We start from the raw sequence: 16,839 nt of genomic DNA on the forward strand, positions 1-16,839 counted from the left end.
TCTTGATGTGGTGGCATTCAGTTTGGCTGTTGACAGAATGTACGTTAGCGGGTTGTTATCGCTATAGACAGTAAATGTTGGGGCATAGTACAAATAGTCTCTGAATTTGTCAGTGATAGCCCACTTCAATGCTAAAAATTCTAGTTTTCCTGCATGGAAGTGGTAGTTTTTTTTCAGCCGCTGTTAGAGTACGGGAGCCATAGGCAATAACTCGCAGCTTACCATCTTGTCTCTGGTACAACACTGCGCCTAGCCCTTTGTGTGAGGCGTCTGTGTGTACGATGAACGGCTGTGTGAAATCTGGGAACCCCAGCACTGGTGGGTGGAGCAAACAGTCTATTAGTTCTTCAAGCGCACTTTGATGCTGGCCAGTCCACACGATTTGTTTTGAGGAGGGCACAACTTGACTGGCTCTCTTTGGTCTTGCCCTTGGCCCTTTTGTGGTGTCTGAGTTCTCTGTGGTTTTGTCAGCTTTTAACAGTTCATACAAACAACCTGCTTTTCTGGAGAAGTCTTTTATGTATTGTCTGTAGTAGGAGAGAAGGCCTAACAATTTTCTGAGCTGACCAACATTTTGTGGTTTTATACCTTTGAGTGCTTTGACTGCTTCAAAGTCTGCAGGATCCACTTTACTGCCCTCTGCAGACACTATTCTGCCCAAATAGCGCACCTCAGACTTAAACATGTCACACTTACTTGGCTTAAGCTTTATACCAAAGCCTCTCAATCTCTGGAGCACTTTTCTCACGTCCTCCAAGTGATCTTTGAACGTTTTGCTGTAAACTAATGTGTCATCCAGATAGGGGATGCAGATGTTGTCGCGAAGCCCATCCAGGCACTCTTCCATACAGCGCTGAAATGCTGCAGGGGCATTCATAAGTCCAAAGGGGATGCGAATCCACTCATATAATCCCCAGGGGGTCACAAAAGCAGTGAGTGGACGACTTTCTTCTGACATGAATCCCTGGTGGTACGCTTTCCCCTGATCTAAAAGCGAAAACCAGGAGTTTCCACCCAAACTGTCCATAATGTCCTGGATGCGTGGGATGGGCTGGCGATCAGGATGGGTTTTCCGATTCAGGTCTCTGTAGTCTATGCACAGTCTTAAAGTACCATCTTTTTTTCTAACACAAACAACTGGTGAGGAGTATGACGAGTCTGACTTCCTGACCCAGCCTTGTGCTATTAAATCATGCAGGTAACTTTTCATCTCTTGGTAGAGCGGCCGTGGCACAGACAGGTATGTGCGTTTGACTGGTTCGTTGTCTTTGAGTGATATGGTCATTTTCAGTTTTTCAATACAGCCTATATCATTGTCTGTTTTAGAGAAAGACTGGCATTCCTCTCTGAGCATCTGTTTCGCTAATACTCTCTGCTCTTCACCCAGGTGGCTAAGATCTACAGGTGGGTCCCACTCTTCACTAGCGCTACACTGGGCTTGTGTATTTGTCTGGTTAACAGTAGCTACAGATGTGGCTTTTTCAAACACCTGGGCAGGTAAAACAGCTGTAATAGTCTGAACCGAGCCAACTAATGTACGGCCTGGTATGACAATTTCATGGTCAGTTGGATTAGAGACACCTAGTGTTATGACGGGTAAAGTACCCTTCTTAACTTTAACCAAAGTGTCAAAAAACTCAAGATTGTCTGGCCACTGGGGGTTTAAGTCCGGCTCAAATATCATGACCATGTCTTGTTTAAATGGCCCTGCTGCTATACGACCCTCAACATGTATGTGGCTTTTTTTAGGTACAGCAATACAGTCTTTCTTTGTCATCACTTTGTACTCGTCAACTGCATCTGCACTAACAGCCTGTATAAAAGCTTTCACCTTGTGTCTTTTGAGGCTGGGAAATGATTTTCTCACTGTGCTGTACAGTTTAGCTTGGTCAGTCTTATTCACAATGTATTCAATGACATTGTAGCCTATAATAGGGCATGTGAGCTGAAAACCTTTCATTACCAACATGGGGATGGTCAATTTCTCAGTTTGTTCAGTTCCGGAAACAAGTTGGAAGGTTGTCTCAACCCACCCAAGATATGGCATGTTGGTCCCATTTGCTGCGGTCAGGGTGAGTTCAGATGTGTCCACAATATCTGCTACATCTCTCAGCTCTGTGTGTGGCAGATAGTCCTTTTTCCACTTCTCATCGATGATTGATACCTGTGAGCCTGAGTCCCATAGAGCTTGAAGCCTGTGGCCGTCCAGGAAACACTCAACCAGACATTGCCTGCCCACCAGAGATGTGACTTTGTGAGGGGAATTTATATGAGCTGGCGACAGTGGTACCTGAACAGTCTCATTTTCTTTGTTAGTCTTTAAGCCAGTGCATTGTCTCTTATGTTGTCTCCAGTGTTGTTTCTGGCATGTTCTTGAACAATAAAGTGCGTTTTTACATGCTGAACACTGTCTCATGCCTGACTTTTCTTGTTTACAGTTGGAGCAATGTTGGGACTTGTGGATGATGGGCATGGTTAACACTCGTCCCTCGGTGGTAACCATTGCTGGTTTAAATGTTTGTCTTTATATGGTCTCATACCTCTGCTTCTACATCCAGCCTGAAAGTGTTCTCTACTCCCACAGAGGTAGCAGTGGGTGCAGTGCTCGTTGACTCCATTCTGCTGGCAGATGTGGCATCTCCTCTCACGGCGGGCTGGACTACCTGTGTAGTGCTGTACAGGATACTGAGGGGGTGGTGGTCTTTGATGGGGGCCCTGGAAGCTATAATACTGCTGGTCCCTATCATACTGCATAACTGGTGGTGGGGCATATGACTGAGGACCAGGCACCGGCTGCTGTAGAGTCTCTTTAATCTGAGCTATCTCTGCACTGAGACCTTTCAGGGAGGCTACACCTGTCTTAAGCTCCGCTAACTCAGTTAAAAGCTCGGGTGGTAACTTAGCTTTAACTTCTTTCACAGGGTTCTTAGCCGGTGACACATCATCTGACTGCACTGCACTCACACTTGTAGCAGTCTGTGATGCTAAACATCTCTTCTTGTTTTTCCTTTCTGCCTCATTGGCACAAGCCATATTTAACCTCTCTAACAGGAGTTCATCAGGTGTCTTACAGTCTAACAGGAGTGGCTGCATATCTATCCTGACACTGTCACTCTGGAAGCCTGTGAGTATGGTGTGCAAACACATACGCTGGACTAAAGCTGGGTCGTATTTGAGTCCTGACTCTGATTCTTGGGAAGCAAATAAGACTTTCTGCTTTAGATCTAAAACTCTCATCAGGAAGCTTTGAGCAGTCTCTTTTGGGGTCTGTACCTCAGAGGCAAGTTGTTTATACAGTTCGGTGGCGCTCTTCTCCTGGAAATGGGAGCGCAGTATGCGGCGTAGAGTCGGAAGGGTGAGTTGAGCTTTTCCCTCCAAATAGCTGCGTAGTTGTAGACCTGGCAAGATAGCTCTGATGACAGCATCTACAATGTCAAGCTCTGAGTAGCCTCTGCTCAGTCCATTTTCGATCTGGTGAGCAAGACTGGAAAATGTCAGTTTATCTTTTTGACCTGGTTCGCCAATCTGGCCTGATATTTTGAAATCTTTCTGCCAGTAAGGGCTTGGTCGTTGGGGGGTACTTGACACAGATGAGTTAGGGACAAAGCGATTACCTTGAGAGTGAGAAATAACCGCTGTGTTAACTGCATTAGCTGTCTCTGTCACCAGTGAGGTTGCAGTGTTTGGTTGCTCTCCGTGCCCTGAATCATCCCCTTCATTTGCATTTGGTTCAGTCTCAACAATTGTCTCTTTCATTACTTCAGCAACCTTATCATTAAGCAACAACAGTTCTGACATTCCTTCATCCTCAAGTACTGTTATACCTTCTCTCTCAATGTGTATTTGGATGTGTGTTAGCAGTGACAGTCGTGTTTTTCTGCTAACATCTATTTTCTCTGCAATGCCAAGGAACTCGCAGATTGACACTAGTTGATCTTTGGACAGAGTGTGCATTTCACGCACAACCTCTTCTCGCAGCTCTTCCACCGAAGACATTGTGGCAGTAGGCAGGAAGAATTTTGCATGTACAGGTGACGCTGAGCTGAGTCGTTTTTGCAGCCCCTGATGATCTCTGGCTGGCCTCAGGAAACATGCGCTAAAACACAGCTACCAGTTCGCCTCAACAGCAACACCTTCCTCACTGCGGTCTGCCTGGGTTGTAGTGGGGGGATTTAGCTGGCTTGGACTGCGATGTACAGATTGTGGACACCGGACATCAAAGCAGCATCCCAGCGGTGCCTCCACAAGCATGTGTTAGTTGCACCAACACAGACCACAAAGCAAAGTGTATAAAAGGCCCAGTGGAGTAATTTGGTTGCTATGACTATATCATACCGCATAATCATCATGTAAAGGATCATTTCACCAAAATCATAAAAACACAAATAACCCCTATTAAGACATGCAGTTGTGTTTGTTCAGGCTTTAAGATGTCCCTTTTTAAAATGTCTGCTACAAAACCAGCACACTAGGAGTGAAAGAAATTGTTTTTATAACTTGACAAATATAAAAAAAATAGAAGGAGTTATCATTTTTTCCTGTTAACTGGAGAAAATTCATGACTTTGATTTTATTATTGTTCATTTAAAAAAATCATGCTAGCTAATATTTGCTGCTGTGCTCTGTGTTCAAATAAAAATGCAGCATAAGTATCTGCTGATTTAGGCTGCTGGCCACACAAAGCAGGATCTCTGAAAGTCTTTAAGTCACTATAATCAATCTTAGGCTATGAATCGATCACACGTGTGTGAGAAAGGGGTCGATTGTAGCGGTGAACGCAAAAAGAATTATCAACAGCTTCTCTCAGTTGACTTGAGCATTCAAAAAGCATGGTAGGATAGTCTTATTGACTGTCTAATACTATTACATATAGATATATATTAGGGATGCACCGATACCGATACTGGTATCGGGTATCGGGGCCGATACTGTAAAATGTGTGTGTACTCATACTCGTAAAAGTTAACCGATACCATGAACCGATACTAACTTATTTCATTAATCAGAGGGTGGCATGTCATTTCTGTTGTAGTTTTTTAGATTGGCCACTAGGGGGACATCTCACGCTAAACAGGCACAGGGTTAGGCGAGTGAGACTGGCGGCTCCAGATAAAAAAGAGAAACTGGAGGCTGCTGTAGCTAGGCTAAGCAAAATGTCAGCAGTGTGGACCGGAACAGCCAACTTTAACTCAGGTTTTGGAAAAGCGATGAAAAATGTAAAGAGAAAATCCACGGGCAGTTTAAATAACAGAGGCTCTGACTCATTTTATCGCTCTGGATGACCAGCCAATGCCGGCCGTGGAAAACATAGGATTGCACTGTCTTCTCAGCATACTCGAGCTGCGATATGAAATTCCCAACCGCCCATACATCAGGGAGATAATGGTGCCAAAACTTTCTGAAGAGGTAAAGACAAGCAGTGTGTGCGCGATGTCAGTCCTTGGTTTAACGGCATAGTGGACTGATGATCCACGGGGAGATGAGGAGTTCGTCAATGCCAAATACTTTCGTTATTTTGTTTGTTTGTTTACAATATGGATACTCTGCAATAATTTAAACGTTTATTTTATTCTCAAACCTAATTTGTATCTATTTTATTCCAAACAGAAGTGTTTATTTATTATTCTGAAAGCTCGAGACAGTGCCAATAGTTCAGTGGTATTTTGTTAAATTACAATGTGGACACTCTGCAATAATTTAACAGAAGTGCTTATTTTTCACTTGAAATTTTTTTGTGGTCATTTTTATTAAGATTTTATTTTTTATCGGCAGAGAATAAAATAAAACCTGTCTTCCAATTCATTGCATTTGTGTGTGTGTGTGTGTGTGTGTGTGTGTGTGTGTGGTAGAAGTATCGGTTTTTGTACTCTGTATCGGCAAGTACTCAGATCCAAGTATCGGTATCGTATCGGTTTGTAAAAATTGGTATCGTTGCATCCCTAATATATATACTATGTGGTATTTTAGATGGGCATTGCTTATGTATGTAAAAGCAACATTGTGTTGTAGCTGGTTATTAGGAGATGTTTTTAAACTGTTCTGGGAGGTGTTGCAACTGAAGGTGTTAATGGGAGAGCATTTAGCAATGACAGAGACTGATATTTACTATCAGCATGATCGTGAGCAGTTCCTACTAAACACTCATCACTTCCCATCATTTAGGTTCAATCTCAGTTTCATCAGTCCAAAGATTTTTTAAAAACTATGCAGGATCTTTTTGATGTTTTCCGGCACTCTAATCTGGCCTTTCTGTTTTTGCAATGGATGGTTTTCACCTGCTTGTAAACTCCCCATATTTCCATTCATGAACTGATCTCTTCGTAGCAGACCTTGGCAATCATACGCCTACCTCCTCAAGAGTGTTCTTGAATTGACTACATTTTCTTATTTCTGTCATTATTTCTTTTTTCCCCATGGTTTTTCCACAAGTGCTGTTGAGCCAGCCAGTACATTTATTGTTTAAGAATTTACCAAACTGTTTTGGTTTTTCAACACATCGAAGGCCTCCTTCATTGCATCGACATGTCTTTAGAGCTCATATTGAGCGCTCCAGTGAATAGCTGCCAATTCAACAATTAAACTCAACTCCAGAAGCTTTATCTGTGTAATTAGTCATGGCCTCACCTGGATTTGAAACTGTTTTTTTAGTCATATGTCCAGTTACTTTTAAACCTCTGAAAATGGAAAGCTATGTATAAAAATGACTGCCTTCCTAAATAATTAATGCAATACTTTTGTTAATCCCCTTGAGTTAGAGCTGAAAGTCTGCAATTAAATCCCATCTTGATTATGGGAGTTAAAATCCTCTGTAGTGGTATGCAGAGGCAAAATTACAAAAATGCCATCACTGTCCAAATACTTTTTTATCTGACTGAACCATAAATTATCTAAACCGTGCTGTTAATCTCAGTAATCGTGCTTACTAGCACCCCAGCTCATCACAATCAATATCAAAACATCACCTTTGAATGGCTCTAAAAAACAAAATAATGATTTTGAAGTTTTTTCTATTTACTCTGGTTATCTTTGCCTAATATTAAAATGTATTTGATGATCTTAAACATGTATGTGTAACAAAAACAATGTATATTTTTCAAGCCTAAAAACAGCTGTAACCGCGTTGTACTGTTTGAAAACAACAAGAGCCCATGTTGGTGAATCTTTGCTCTCCATGACAACAGTCTCTCCTCAAGGCCATGGCTGCTGTTTTTCTGTCCCACAGTGCATCTCTCAAAACAATTCACCGCCGTACGCCACCCACAAACTTTATGTCGCCTGTCAGAACGTGAAAAACACCATCTAACCTTCTTCCCCCCCCGGGTCGATACACAGATGACACATTTCCGAGGGCTCTTTAAACTCTGTGCAGCTTGACGTGAAGTTGCACAGGACATTAACACTGAGAGACACACAAACACAAAAGCTGTTTATCCATTTACTCTTAAGCTTGGCTGAAATATTTTCTGCTTCATTTGCCATAAATGTTTTGCAGACAGCGTCACCTTGCCTGTGGGTGTTACTGTTCTCAGACACATTCAGCCTTCACTAGCCGGCCTGCTATTCCTGGAAGCAGATAGTTAGCAGATGAGTGTATTCAAATGTGCAAATAAATATAAAATTGACATTTTTGTTGAAGGGAATCAGGTCTTATTTCTTTACTTCATCAGTGCCCCAGTGGTTTATGTGAACTGAATGCAAACAACTATTGACTCTCCCCTTCTGTGTCTCGTTCCCTTCCTCACTGCAGATGAAAGTGATGGAGGTGTTAATTGTATGCAGCTTGGGGATTGATTACAGCATTTAGAGGGGGAGAGTGGCGTCCCCACCTCAGAGAGCCTTTTTCATAAGAATTATTATGCATTAAATATTCGCCGTGTCCCCTATGGCACATTAAAAGTGATATGACAGCATTTTGGAGCTAAGCAGCACGCGTGCACACACACGCACGCAGTTGTAGAGCACACTCAATGAGATAAGAGCACACACACATCAATATCCAACTCAGAGCATATGTGCACGAACATGCACAGGGGCTTATTTGCATGTGGAAAAAAGTGCAATCATGTGCTCAGCCTCATCCATCTTCTCATTTTTCTTTCCTCCTTGCTCTTTGTTCTTATTTACTCTTTCCTCCTCTTTTCTGAATACAAATACGAGCCAAGTCGCCAACCCCCCCACCACCACCACCACCACCCCCGACTCAAAGCAAGAGGGAGCCTGGAGCAAATATCTGATGGAAAAAAGAGGAGTTAGTGAATATTTCATTAAGTACTTATGAGGAATGCACAGCTGGGTCACTGTGGCTGACAACTGTGAACCCTGAGTCTGAAAATCCGCCTTGCTGTCCATCATGCATCAGCCATCAAAGGAAAAGCTGCCTCGTGTGCCAGCACCTTGAGATAGTGAATATTTAAAGCTTTAAACACTACATTTTTCTCTAATCTATCTGACAATGTGGGAATGTGTGGTTACAGTAATCTGGAAAGGAAAAAGAGAAAGAGTAACCTGATGCCCTCTGCTGTCCAGTCTGATAAACACAAATACAACATATGGATATTACTCATAAACATTGTTGAGACAACGCTGGGCTCTGCGATTCTTTTGGTCCTGGTAGAGATCACGCTGAGATGTTGCCATGTTTTACACAATCATTTTATTACCCATTATTCTTACAGATGCATCTGGAGATCAGCACACTGCATTCCTATGCTAAAGGCTGATCTTAAGAACTCCACACAACAGTTACAGTTATAACCTCTGGTCTCCTCCCCCCTACAGTAAACACCCCCACAATGGAAATACACTAGTACAGTGGCTAAGGGTGCTGACACCCTGACCCCCATCTCCTTTTATGGTAGTGCCCATTTGCCCTTTGTCTGCTCCTCACCCTCAGTAACTCTTGCTACTGTCCTAGGGGTGGGGGTTGATTGTCCTCCTGCCCTGTACCTCAGTTCTTTGTTCCCATCCCAGGCCTATTTTCTATTTTGTATTCTTACACCCATTAACCGCAATATTATAATGTTGAAAGAAATCACAAACTATATTCTCTTTAACTCTGATCTATATGAAGGAATCTATTCTCAACAACATGAATACATAGGTCTCTTTAAAAGGTCATTTCTGGTCTTCGTCACCTGATATTATTAGCCATTTATAATCGGGGTACTAAAAATCATGCTGGGTTGTTCTCATTAGTGAACACCAACATCTTTTTCCCCTCCTGTTTCTAAAGCACATAAAGAAAGACTGGATTCAGGTCACGAATTGGGCTCAATTTATTGTGAGAAGCAAGTAGTTTCAGGGGTTCTTGCCTTATTCAGCCTGCAGATAAGAAGGGATTTTTTAGTAGTATTTTCTCTGCGTGGCTGGGGATTTTCAGCCAAACAGGGTTTTGTTTGCTGATGACTCCCATCAGGTGCCATCGCATTTGCCCAGACCACAGCCGAGCGCACATTTCTACATCCAGGCAGGTTGCTTTTGTATGCCAGGAGGAAGCACCAGAGGGCAGGCTGCATGAAAAGAAAAAGTGAAATCAAGCAGGCTGTTTACAGCCTGGAGCTGCTTGGCAGGATGTTTACAGGGTTTTCAGAGATGACAGGAAGCAGAAGAGAAGTTTACTGCTAAGGCAATGCAGAAAGTGACTGACAGGCAGAGATGAACTGAGAGGGAAACCAAAGTGATGAAAGGGATTTAGTCTTTACAGCCTGCAGCTAGAAGAAAAAAGCAGAACTTGAGAGAGGCTGAGATTTCTGGGAAGCAGAAAATTCAACGAGTATGTTTTTTTTTTAATTTTTAATTTTTTTATGTTATTTAGACACTTTTTTTTAAACTAACAAGAAACACGGAAGATAAAGGACTCTGGCTAAAATGAGACAGGCAGCATCAGAGATATATTAAAGTTTCTAAACTGGCTAGAGCAACCCAGTTAGCACGTTTTTTAGTAGAATTTGAGAAATAGAAACTTTTTTAATAATTTGGTCTGCAAATAGTTAAATGATTAATGATGTTAAATGATTCCCTCTTATTGTTCTTTCTCTGGAGACTTACCAAGACACAACACAGTTGTTATGACTTACTAACAAAATAGTTGAATTAAGTGTAAATAAAGGATGACAGTATTGAATTTTTTAAAAATACCTTTACCTTAAAAAAAACCAAAAAAACAATTTTATCGCACTTCATATTTTTCACCTAGCTGTTCACTCCCCACCTGCAGTAGCTCCACACCCACAACCAACAGTCTACAATCATCATATTCAGTGTATACACTGTCCATCCATTCATCCATCATTTTCTGCCACTTGTCTGGGTTCAGCATGGTATGTGATTGCCCCAGGGCTTTTTCCCTGCAGGACATTTCTGAAACACCTCACCTAGGAGGCATCCTCAGCTTTGATTTCATTCTTTCTGTCACTACCCAGAGATTGTGGCCATGGATGGGGGCAAAATGACAGCTCTGCTTTTACTCTGAGCTCTCTTTTTACCAAAACAGACCAGTAGAGTGTCCCCATCACTGATGCCCCTTTCAGTCTCCTGGTCCACTCTCCCCTCAGTCATGAGCAAGACCCCAAGATACTCAAATTCCTTCACTTTGGGCAGCAGCTCACCCCCGACCCAGTGTGCAGATGTTCCTAAACTTAGAGGTGTTGATTTTCATCCCTGCTGCTTCACACTTGGCTGCAAAAGGCCTACTGGATGCTGGGCGTTGTGCCGAGTGCACATTTCTGCTCAACAGTTGGTGTTTGAGCAGGACAAACTGTTGTTAGCACAGAGGAAAAAACATGACTCGGGTTCAGATCTGGTGGTCTATTCTTCCCAATCACACCCCTCCAGGTCACACTGTCATCGTCCACCTAAGGACAATGGAGTCCCCAGTAGGGCCATTAAGAAAACTGAGCACATTGAACTGTCATTCGGTGCATAGACACAAACTTAGCTGAAAAACACAAGAGATACCATTTATTTACAAAAGCTGATAAGGGACATGAACATATTTCCCCACTACTCGCCAAACTGCAGTTACTGCCCATTATTTAATGTATTGTAGTTAGCCTTTCTAAAGCATTAAATACCTTTACTCCAAATTACATAAATGGGGCTCTGCTAACTATTATAAGGGATCTACAGTTTTGCTGTTAGAGCCGGCACACTGTCCAAACTGAACCTTTTCTTGTGAGATGGCACTGGCAGCTCTTTAATGTCCTATAAATCTAATTTTAAAACATTGCCTTATTGTAAAGGTTTTATGAATGCTTGAAATGTGGCGAGGCTTTATTATCATTGTCTTGTGTCTATTTCTTTTTATTTTGTTGCAATTTTATGTTCACATTTTTATTTTTTGTATCAGTTTTATGGAAATAAAAAAGTGTCCATTTTCCACATTGTATGTGAATTATTATAAATCTTTAAACATGTTCAACAAAGTATTTACACAATGAGCTGCTAATTGTTTGAACTGCATAAATTCATTCTTAGCTGATTTTTCTTTACATCTATCTAAAATGTAACAAGCATTTTAGATAGATGTCTTTAACGTCACGCATAATGTTTTGCCATTTCGAGGTCAGCCGTGTCAAAGAGCTTAAGTGACTTTGATAAACTTAGTTCTTCAGAAGCATGTTTACAGGTCTTAAAGCTTTAGGTATTATAATTTAGTTAGTAAGAAACCTGACTTCAGCTGCTGTGTAGCTCAGAGTCTGATTTAGTCAGAGAGCTTTATGGTAAAAGAGAGAATTTTTAAGTAATTCTTAAAAATGCTCCACTGCCTGTCATAAAAGTCCTACTCAGATGTAAAGGACAGATTTGCATATATATTTTATTTTATCCCAGTCCTTAATGTCCCTTTCCTGTCTTCCTGCAGAATAACAAAACACATTTGTGCCATGAATTTCAAAAAAGGGAAATGGGATTAGCAACATCAGAAGCATAAATCCTTTAGTGAGCTTTGCTGCCACTGATTTGATGACAACCACTCATGAATTTAGCGATTTAATGTAATGTTATTTTCTCCCCACCGTAAATTCGTATTTTCCCACAGGTACCAGCAGATGTCAGTGCTGCTATGAAAGCCTTTACAGAGCTAAATCTTTAGCAAACCTGTGTTTACAATTCATTTCAATACATTTAAACACTTGAGGTATTTTCTCTTTCCAAAGCCATGCTGCTACTGGTTAAAAAAAAACTGGTATAAAATCATGTTACCAGTGAGAGGACCAAACTATTCTGTCCCCTGCAGCTTATTACTGTCTTCTTAAAGTGTCCTAAAATGCTGACTCTTAAAGGTCATCTGAAAAGAGCCTGTAACTTACAGTGAAGTGTTGAAAATGCTGTCAGGCCTCCTGGCTGCAGAAAGTAATAACCCTAGTCCCCTTTTGCTATCAGCATCTCAGAAAAAAAAAAACAGAAAAGGACTTTGCTGCTATGGATGGAAAGATGGTTGCATGGATGGATGACTGGATCAATATCTCAGTAGATGATATGTTTTACTTCACGGATCATGAATAATTCTTAAGGGAGAGTAAAATACTGATCTGATTTTTGAATTTATGAGTTTTGATCAGTGGAGCATTCTTGTGCAGAGGTAACAGCTGTAATTCTTGGTAGTATTAGTTGCTCTTAAAGAAGGAAAGAGAAAATAAGCACACGGAGCTAACAAGCTGTGGATGCTTATAAGTTGAGAAACTGTAGGAGACATTACTACACAGTAAAAGTCCCCCAATGGCAGTGCATTGGTTTTCTGGAGTTTACCCTAAAATCACCAGCACATACAGTTATTTAAAATTCTGATCTTTAAAAAGAAAACAAATATTAGAATTTCAGATACAATTAAGCCAAATGAGACTGCATTACATTAGACTCTATTTCCTTTTTCTCCAAATGGCTTCATAACCGTCCAGTTTACAACTATCCAGTTTCTGATGCAGACTGTGAAAGTGATCTGAAATGGATCCCAGCACTCAAGGAAAAATATTTCAGAAAAACAAAGCTCAAGCACAAAGCCTAGGTGTAATTAGTATTGCAGTGTTCATAGTGTTCATCTGCCACTTCATATCACATCTTCTTTTCATATTCAGTTAACACAATGTGTGCGTATGAGCCTGAACCTCAATGTGTCTGATATTTTGCAGAGCCAGATCTCTGGTTCCTGCAGCTCATTTCCTTTTTGTCTGTGTGGGTGTTGCACTGGCTGTGTATTTGTGCCATGTGTATTTTTTTTTTTTACATATATGTGCTCATTTGTGTATGTTTGTGATTACTTTCTGCTCAGTGTGCATTTTATTTCCTGTGAGCATGACAGGGGAGCACTTTATGTTTGCTGCTGGTTGCTGTTTTTGGCTTGTCTTCTAAAGACTGATTTGTTATGCAACCAAACCTCAGCAGAAGCTCCTTCATGACGTTAGGAGTGTGTGAGACCTCGAGGGCAATTCTACCCACTGTGGCTGAAAGCTTGAGCCATCCACAGACATGTTTGTGAGTGTGTGCGTGCATGCATTTGAGTAAGCCTATTGTGCATCTACTGTATGTGTTTCACTGAATTCTTAGAAATTTCCCATCCCACCAGAAACAATTTCAGCTGGCTCAAAGAGTATTATACAGTAAGTGTGTGTATGTTTGTGTGTATGTGTGCATTTGAGGAGGCTTGTGCGTGTGCCTTCAAGCAGCTGCTATGCTGCAAACAGTTTCTGAAGCACGGCTCGGTGTGCCTTTTGCCTGCACTGCTTTCCTGCTTCGGCAGTAAAATGGATCGCTTTAATGCTGCACACGCGCGCACACAAAAACATCAGGCCAGTAACATGAAGACACAAGAAACATGCAAGCACATACACACATATTAACCACTAATAAATCACAATAGTAAAGCCCTTCGTTTCCTCTCGACGTGTGTGTGCAACTCCTTTCCCCGCCGCTGCCACACCGACGCTTTTTATTACTCACATTTATCACAGGAGCACACTCTCTCTGTTCTGTATCAACTTTATCTCTCCTCTCTATTAGTCGCTTACTCCCTTCATCTCTGTCTTTTTCAGTCCCCCCCTGTGGAGAACATACTGAACAGAACGAGGTCAATAGCAGACAAGAGTAGACGCCGCGGAGAGTGAAGAAAAGAGTTGCACGAGCTGAAGATGAGCGATGAAGTGGACTGAACTTTCACTTCTGATTGTGTGCTAATAGGCTTTCCTGCAACACTATCACTGTCTGCAGCACCCACTTTCTGAGCAAGCAACTTGTGCAAATTCAAGAACTTAGGAATATAGCCATGGCTCAAGCACATACGTACCTTTGATGAGAGTCCCAGTGACCAGTTTGTGAACGGTCACAGCAAACTTGACAAGACCTTGTTTGCAGCGTTTTGCACACCCTGTCATCCTGACAGCGACCCGGGATGCAGCAGGCTGAGCAGGGCCAGAGCAGGACAGGGGTTTCCAGGTCCAAGTCAGCACCACCAGTAGCAGCACTCTCAGATCAATACAACTTCTTCTTAGTATATGTATCCAACACCGGCAAAAGGAGCAGAAGATAGAGGCTTACTACGTCGCCTTTCGTCTTCCTAAGCTGGAGGGGAAAGGAGAAATGGTGATCTCCCTCTGCTTTTCTCTGCTTTCCCTCCCCCGCTCGTTCTTTGCCTTCTCCAGCTCACCTCTGTGCGTGTCCAAATTAGTGAGATGTGCATTTAGTGAGAGTGAGAAAAAGAGGGAAGAGAGAGAGAGAAAGAAGGTGTGTTGAGGAAGTAAAATTTGGTGTCCGAGTAAGACAGCTTATTAGAGATTCTCTTACATTCCAAGTTTCCATGAAACTTCCTTCTGCGGACAGCCCGTGGCGTTGCAGTAATGAAGCAGTCTCATGAACTCTTCGTTGCTTTTTCTGTCCTTCTTCTTCCTCTTTCTTTTCCTCCTCTTTATCAAATGCGTTCCCCTTTAAGTGGGGAAGCAGCAATATACACTTTCAGCACCGGTGACAATGGACAGCTCCCCACCATGCAGACCAAACACACTAAGCTTGTTCTGCTTCTTTCTGTAGGCAAACACACGCGCACACACACACATGCTAACATGCACACACACTCCTCCTTCAACCCCTCCCACAACCCTCAGAACACATCAAGGCACTTGGTCTTCGTCCGCTGATGAAATGAGCTTTGTCTGCAAACACCAGATTCAGCATTTATAAATATTATCACCAAAATTAGAAATAGAAATACTCTGTGATTTTAAAAGGTATTTAACTTGACTGTGTTTAACATTTATTTTTTAATTTTTTTTGTCTCTTATAATTTATAACTATTATTATTTTTACTTTTACTCATTACGTGTAAATTTAAGTGGATTTCACATTTAAAAACCAAATAAACAACTTAATATAGAGTCAATCTCTGCCTGTCAGCTGCCATGGAGCTGTCTTGAAGCCCATCCCAGCTGAAATGGGCTGAGAGAAATGATGCACAGTAGATGCAGAGAGACAGTAAACCATTCACATCTACACCTTCAGCCCATTTAGAATCAAAATTAACTTCTGTGAATGTCTCCGGAGTGGAGGAGGAAACAGAAGTATCTGGCAAAAAGTCAAAAAAATGATGTCCTACTCTGACCTGCCTAAAAAGTAGTAACGTCAGTATCTAAAAATACTCTGCAAATAAAATTCCTGAATTTAAAAACAAAACGTGTGTGTGTGTGTGTATATATATATATATATATAAATCCACCTCATTTAAAATGTAAGCAAGTTTAATCTTGATGTTTTATATCTCAGCCTTTACACAAGCTTTTACTCTATTGATTCCTTTGACCTCAATCACAGCTCATCAATAGGTTTTCAGCCAGACAGTGAGCATGCTAATCAATCGATCCATTTGTACTTAACAATAATTGTTACGGATCACATGCTTTTGACCATTACCATGGCCCCTGATTCATCCTTACTACACTTTTCATTGCGCTATCATTGTCGTCGTCATTATCTGAATGTGGCACATAACTCAAGAGAGATGACAAGACTAAAACAGAGAGGAAAAGATGGAAAAAAGAGGAGCACATGGGAGAGCCAGAGGAGGCAGGGAGATAATCTTGTAATGTCTTTCTGGGCTATATTTGACTCCAAATCGTGTATGGCTACTGGATCAATGACTGGAATGTAAAATACTGAACAAACAACAATAACAGCAAAGGGTTGGGGGGGTGAAGAGAGGAGAAATGAAGAAATAGATACAAACAGACACCTATGGGGGGAGAAGGCAAGCAATGAAACAATAAAAATGCTAATGAAAGGAATAAAAACAGAAGAAATAGGGAGAATTGATGAAGGCGACGTGGAATGAGCTGGGGACTTTGCCAAGAGATGGAAGAGGGGAGGTGTTAGCAGGAGGCGGGATGTAAAACTCAATGTCCCGTACCATCTCAGGGTTATTTGCTATCAAACTGAAAGGGTCTGAGAGGACTGGGATCGATGCTTATCTTCAGGTTCGAAATGTTCTGGCTCACACTTTCTGAAAGCAGTGGAGGGTGGGATGGAAAAACTGACATGAGAGCAGAGAGAAAGAAAAAGAAGGAAGAAAGAGGAGGGGTGGAAGGAATAAAACTAGGTAAAAAGGCTAAGCAGAGAAGGAGGAGGAGGTGGGGGGATTGTTTTCTCAGGCATCACCACAGTTTCGGCTATTAAGCATGAAGGAGATTACTGTGTTGGAGAATTTGCATAAACATGCTTCTCTATTACCGCCCCCATTGTTCATGATTAATGAGATTAGGGTTGCCTTTGCGCACAGATTCAAGGATGTAATAGCAGCTAATTGCTTGTCTCTTCCCAAATTAGAAGTTGCCTTGTTTGATGTTTGTTTTAACATGGATT

The 16,839-nt window shown here is 41.7% G+C and overlaps 1 protein-coding gene across 1 annotated transcript in view; it reads right to left on the minus strand.

Moving 5' to 3' along the window:
- Window positions 1–14,635, minus strand: part of kcnip1a (Kv channel interacting protein 1 a) — a 57,101-nt gene extending 42,466 nt beyond the window's left edge. The window contains exon 1 of the mRNA XM_084947410.1: window positions 14,279–14,635. Within this exon, the coding sequence (XP_084803536.1) occupies window positions 14,279–14,366 (88 nt within the window). The 5' untranslated portion in view covers window positions 14,367–14,635. The remainder of the gene's footprint in view (window positions 1–14,278) is intronic.
- Window positions 14,636–16,839: the final 2,204 nt, after the last annotated feature.

The sequence above is a fragment of the Perissodus microlepis genome, chromosome 2 (genome assembly GCF_051167445.1).
Source record: "Perissodus microlepis isolate ML-2025 ecotype Zambia chromosome 2, ASM5116744v1, whole genome shotgun sequence".
NCBI classification, from domain to species: Eukaryota; Metazoa; Chordata; class Actinopteri; order Cichliformes; family Cichlidae; genus Perissodus; species Perissodus microlepis.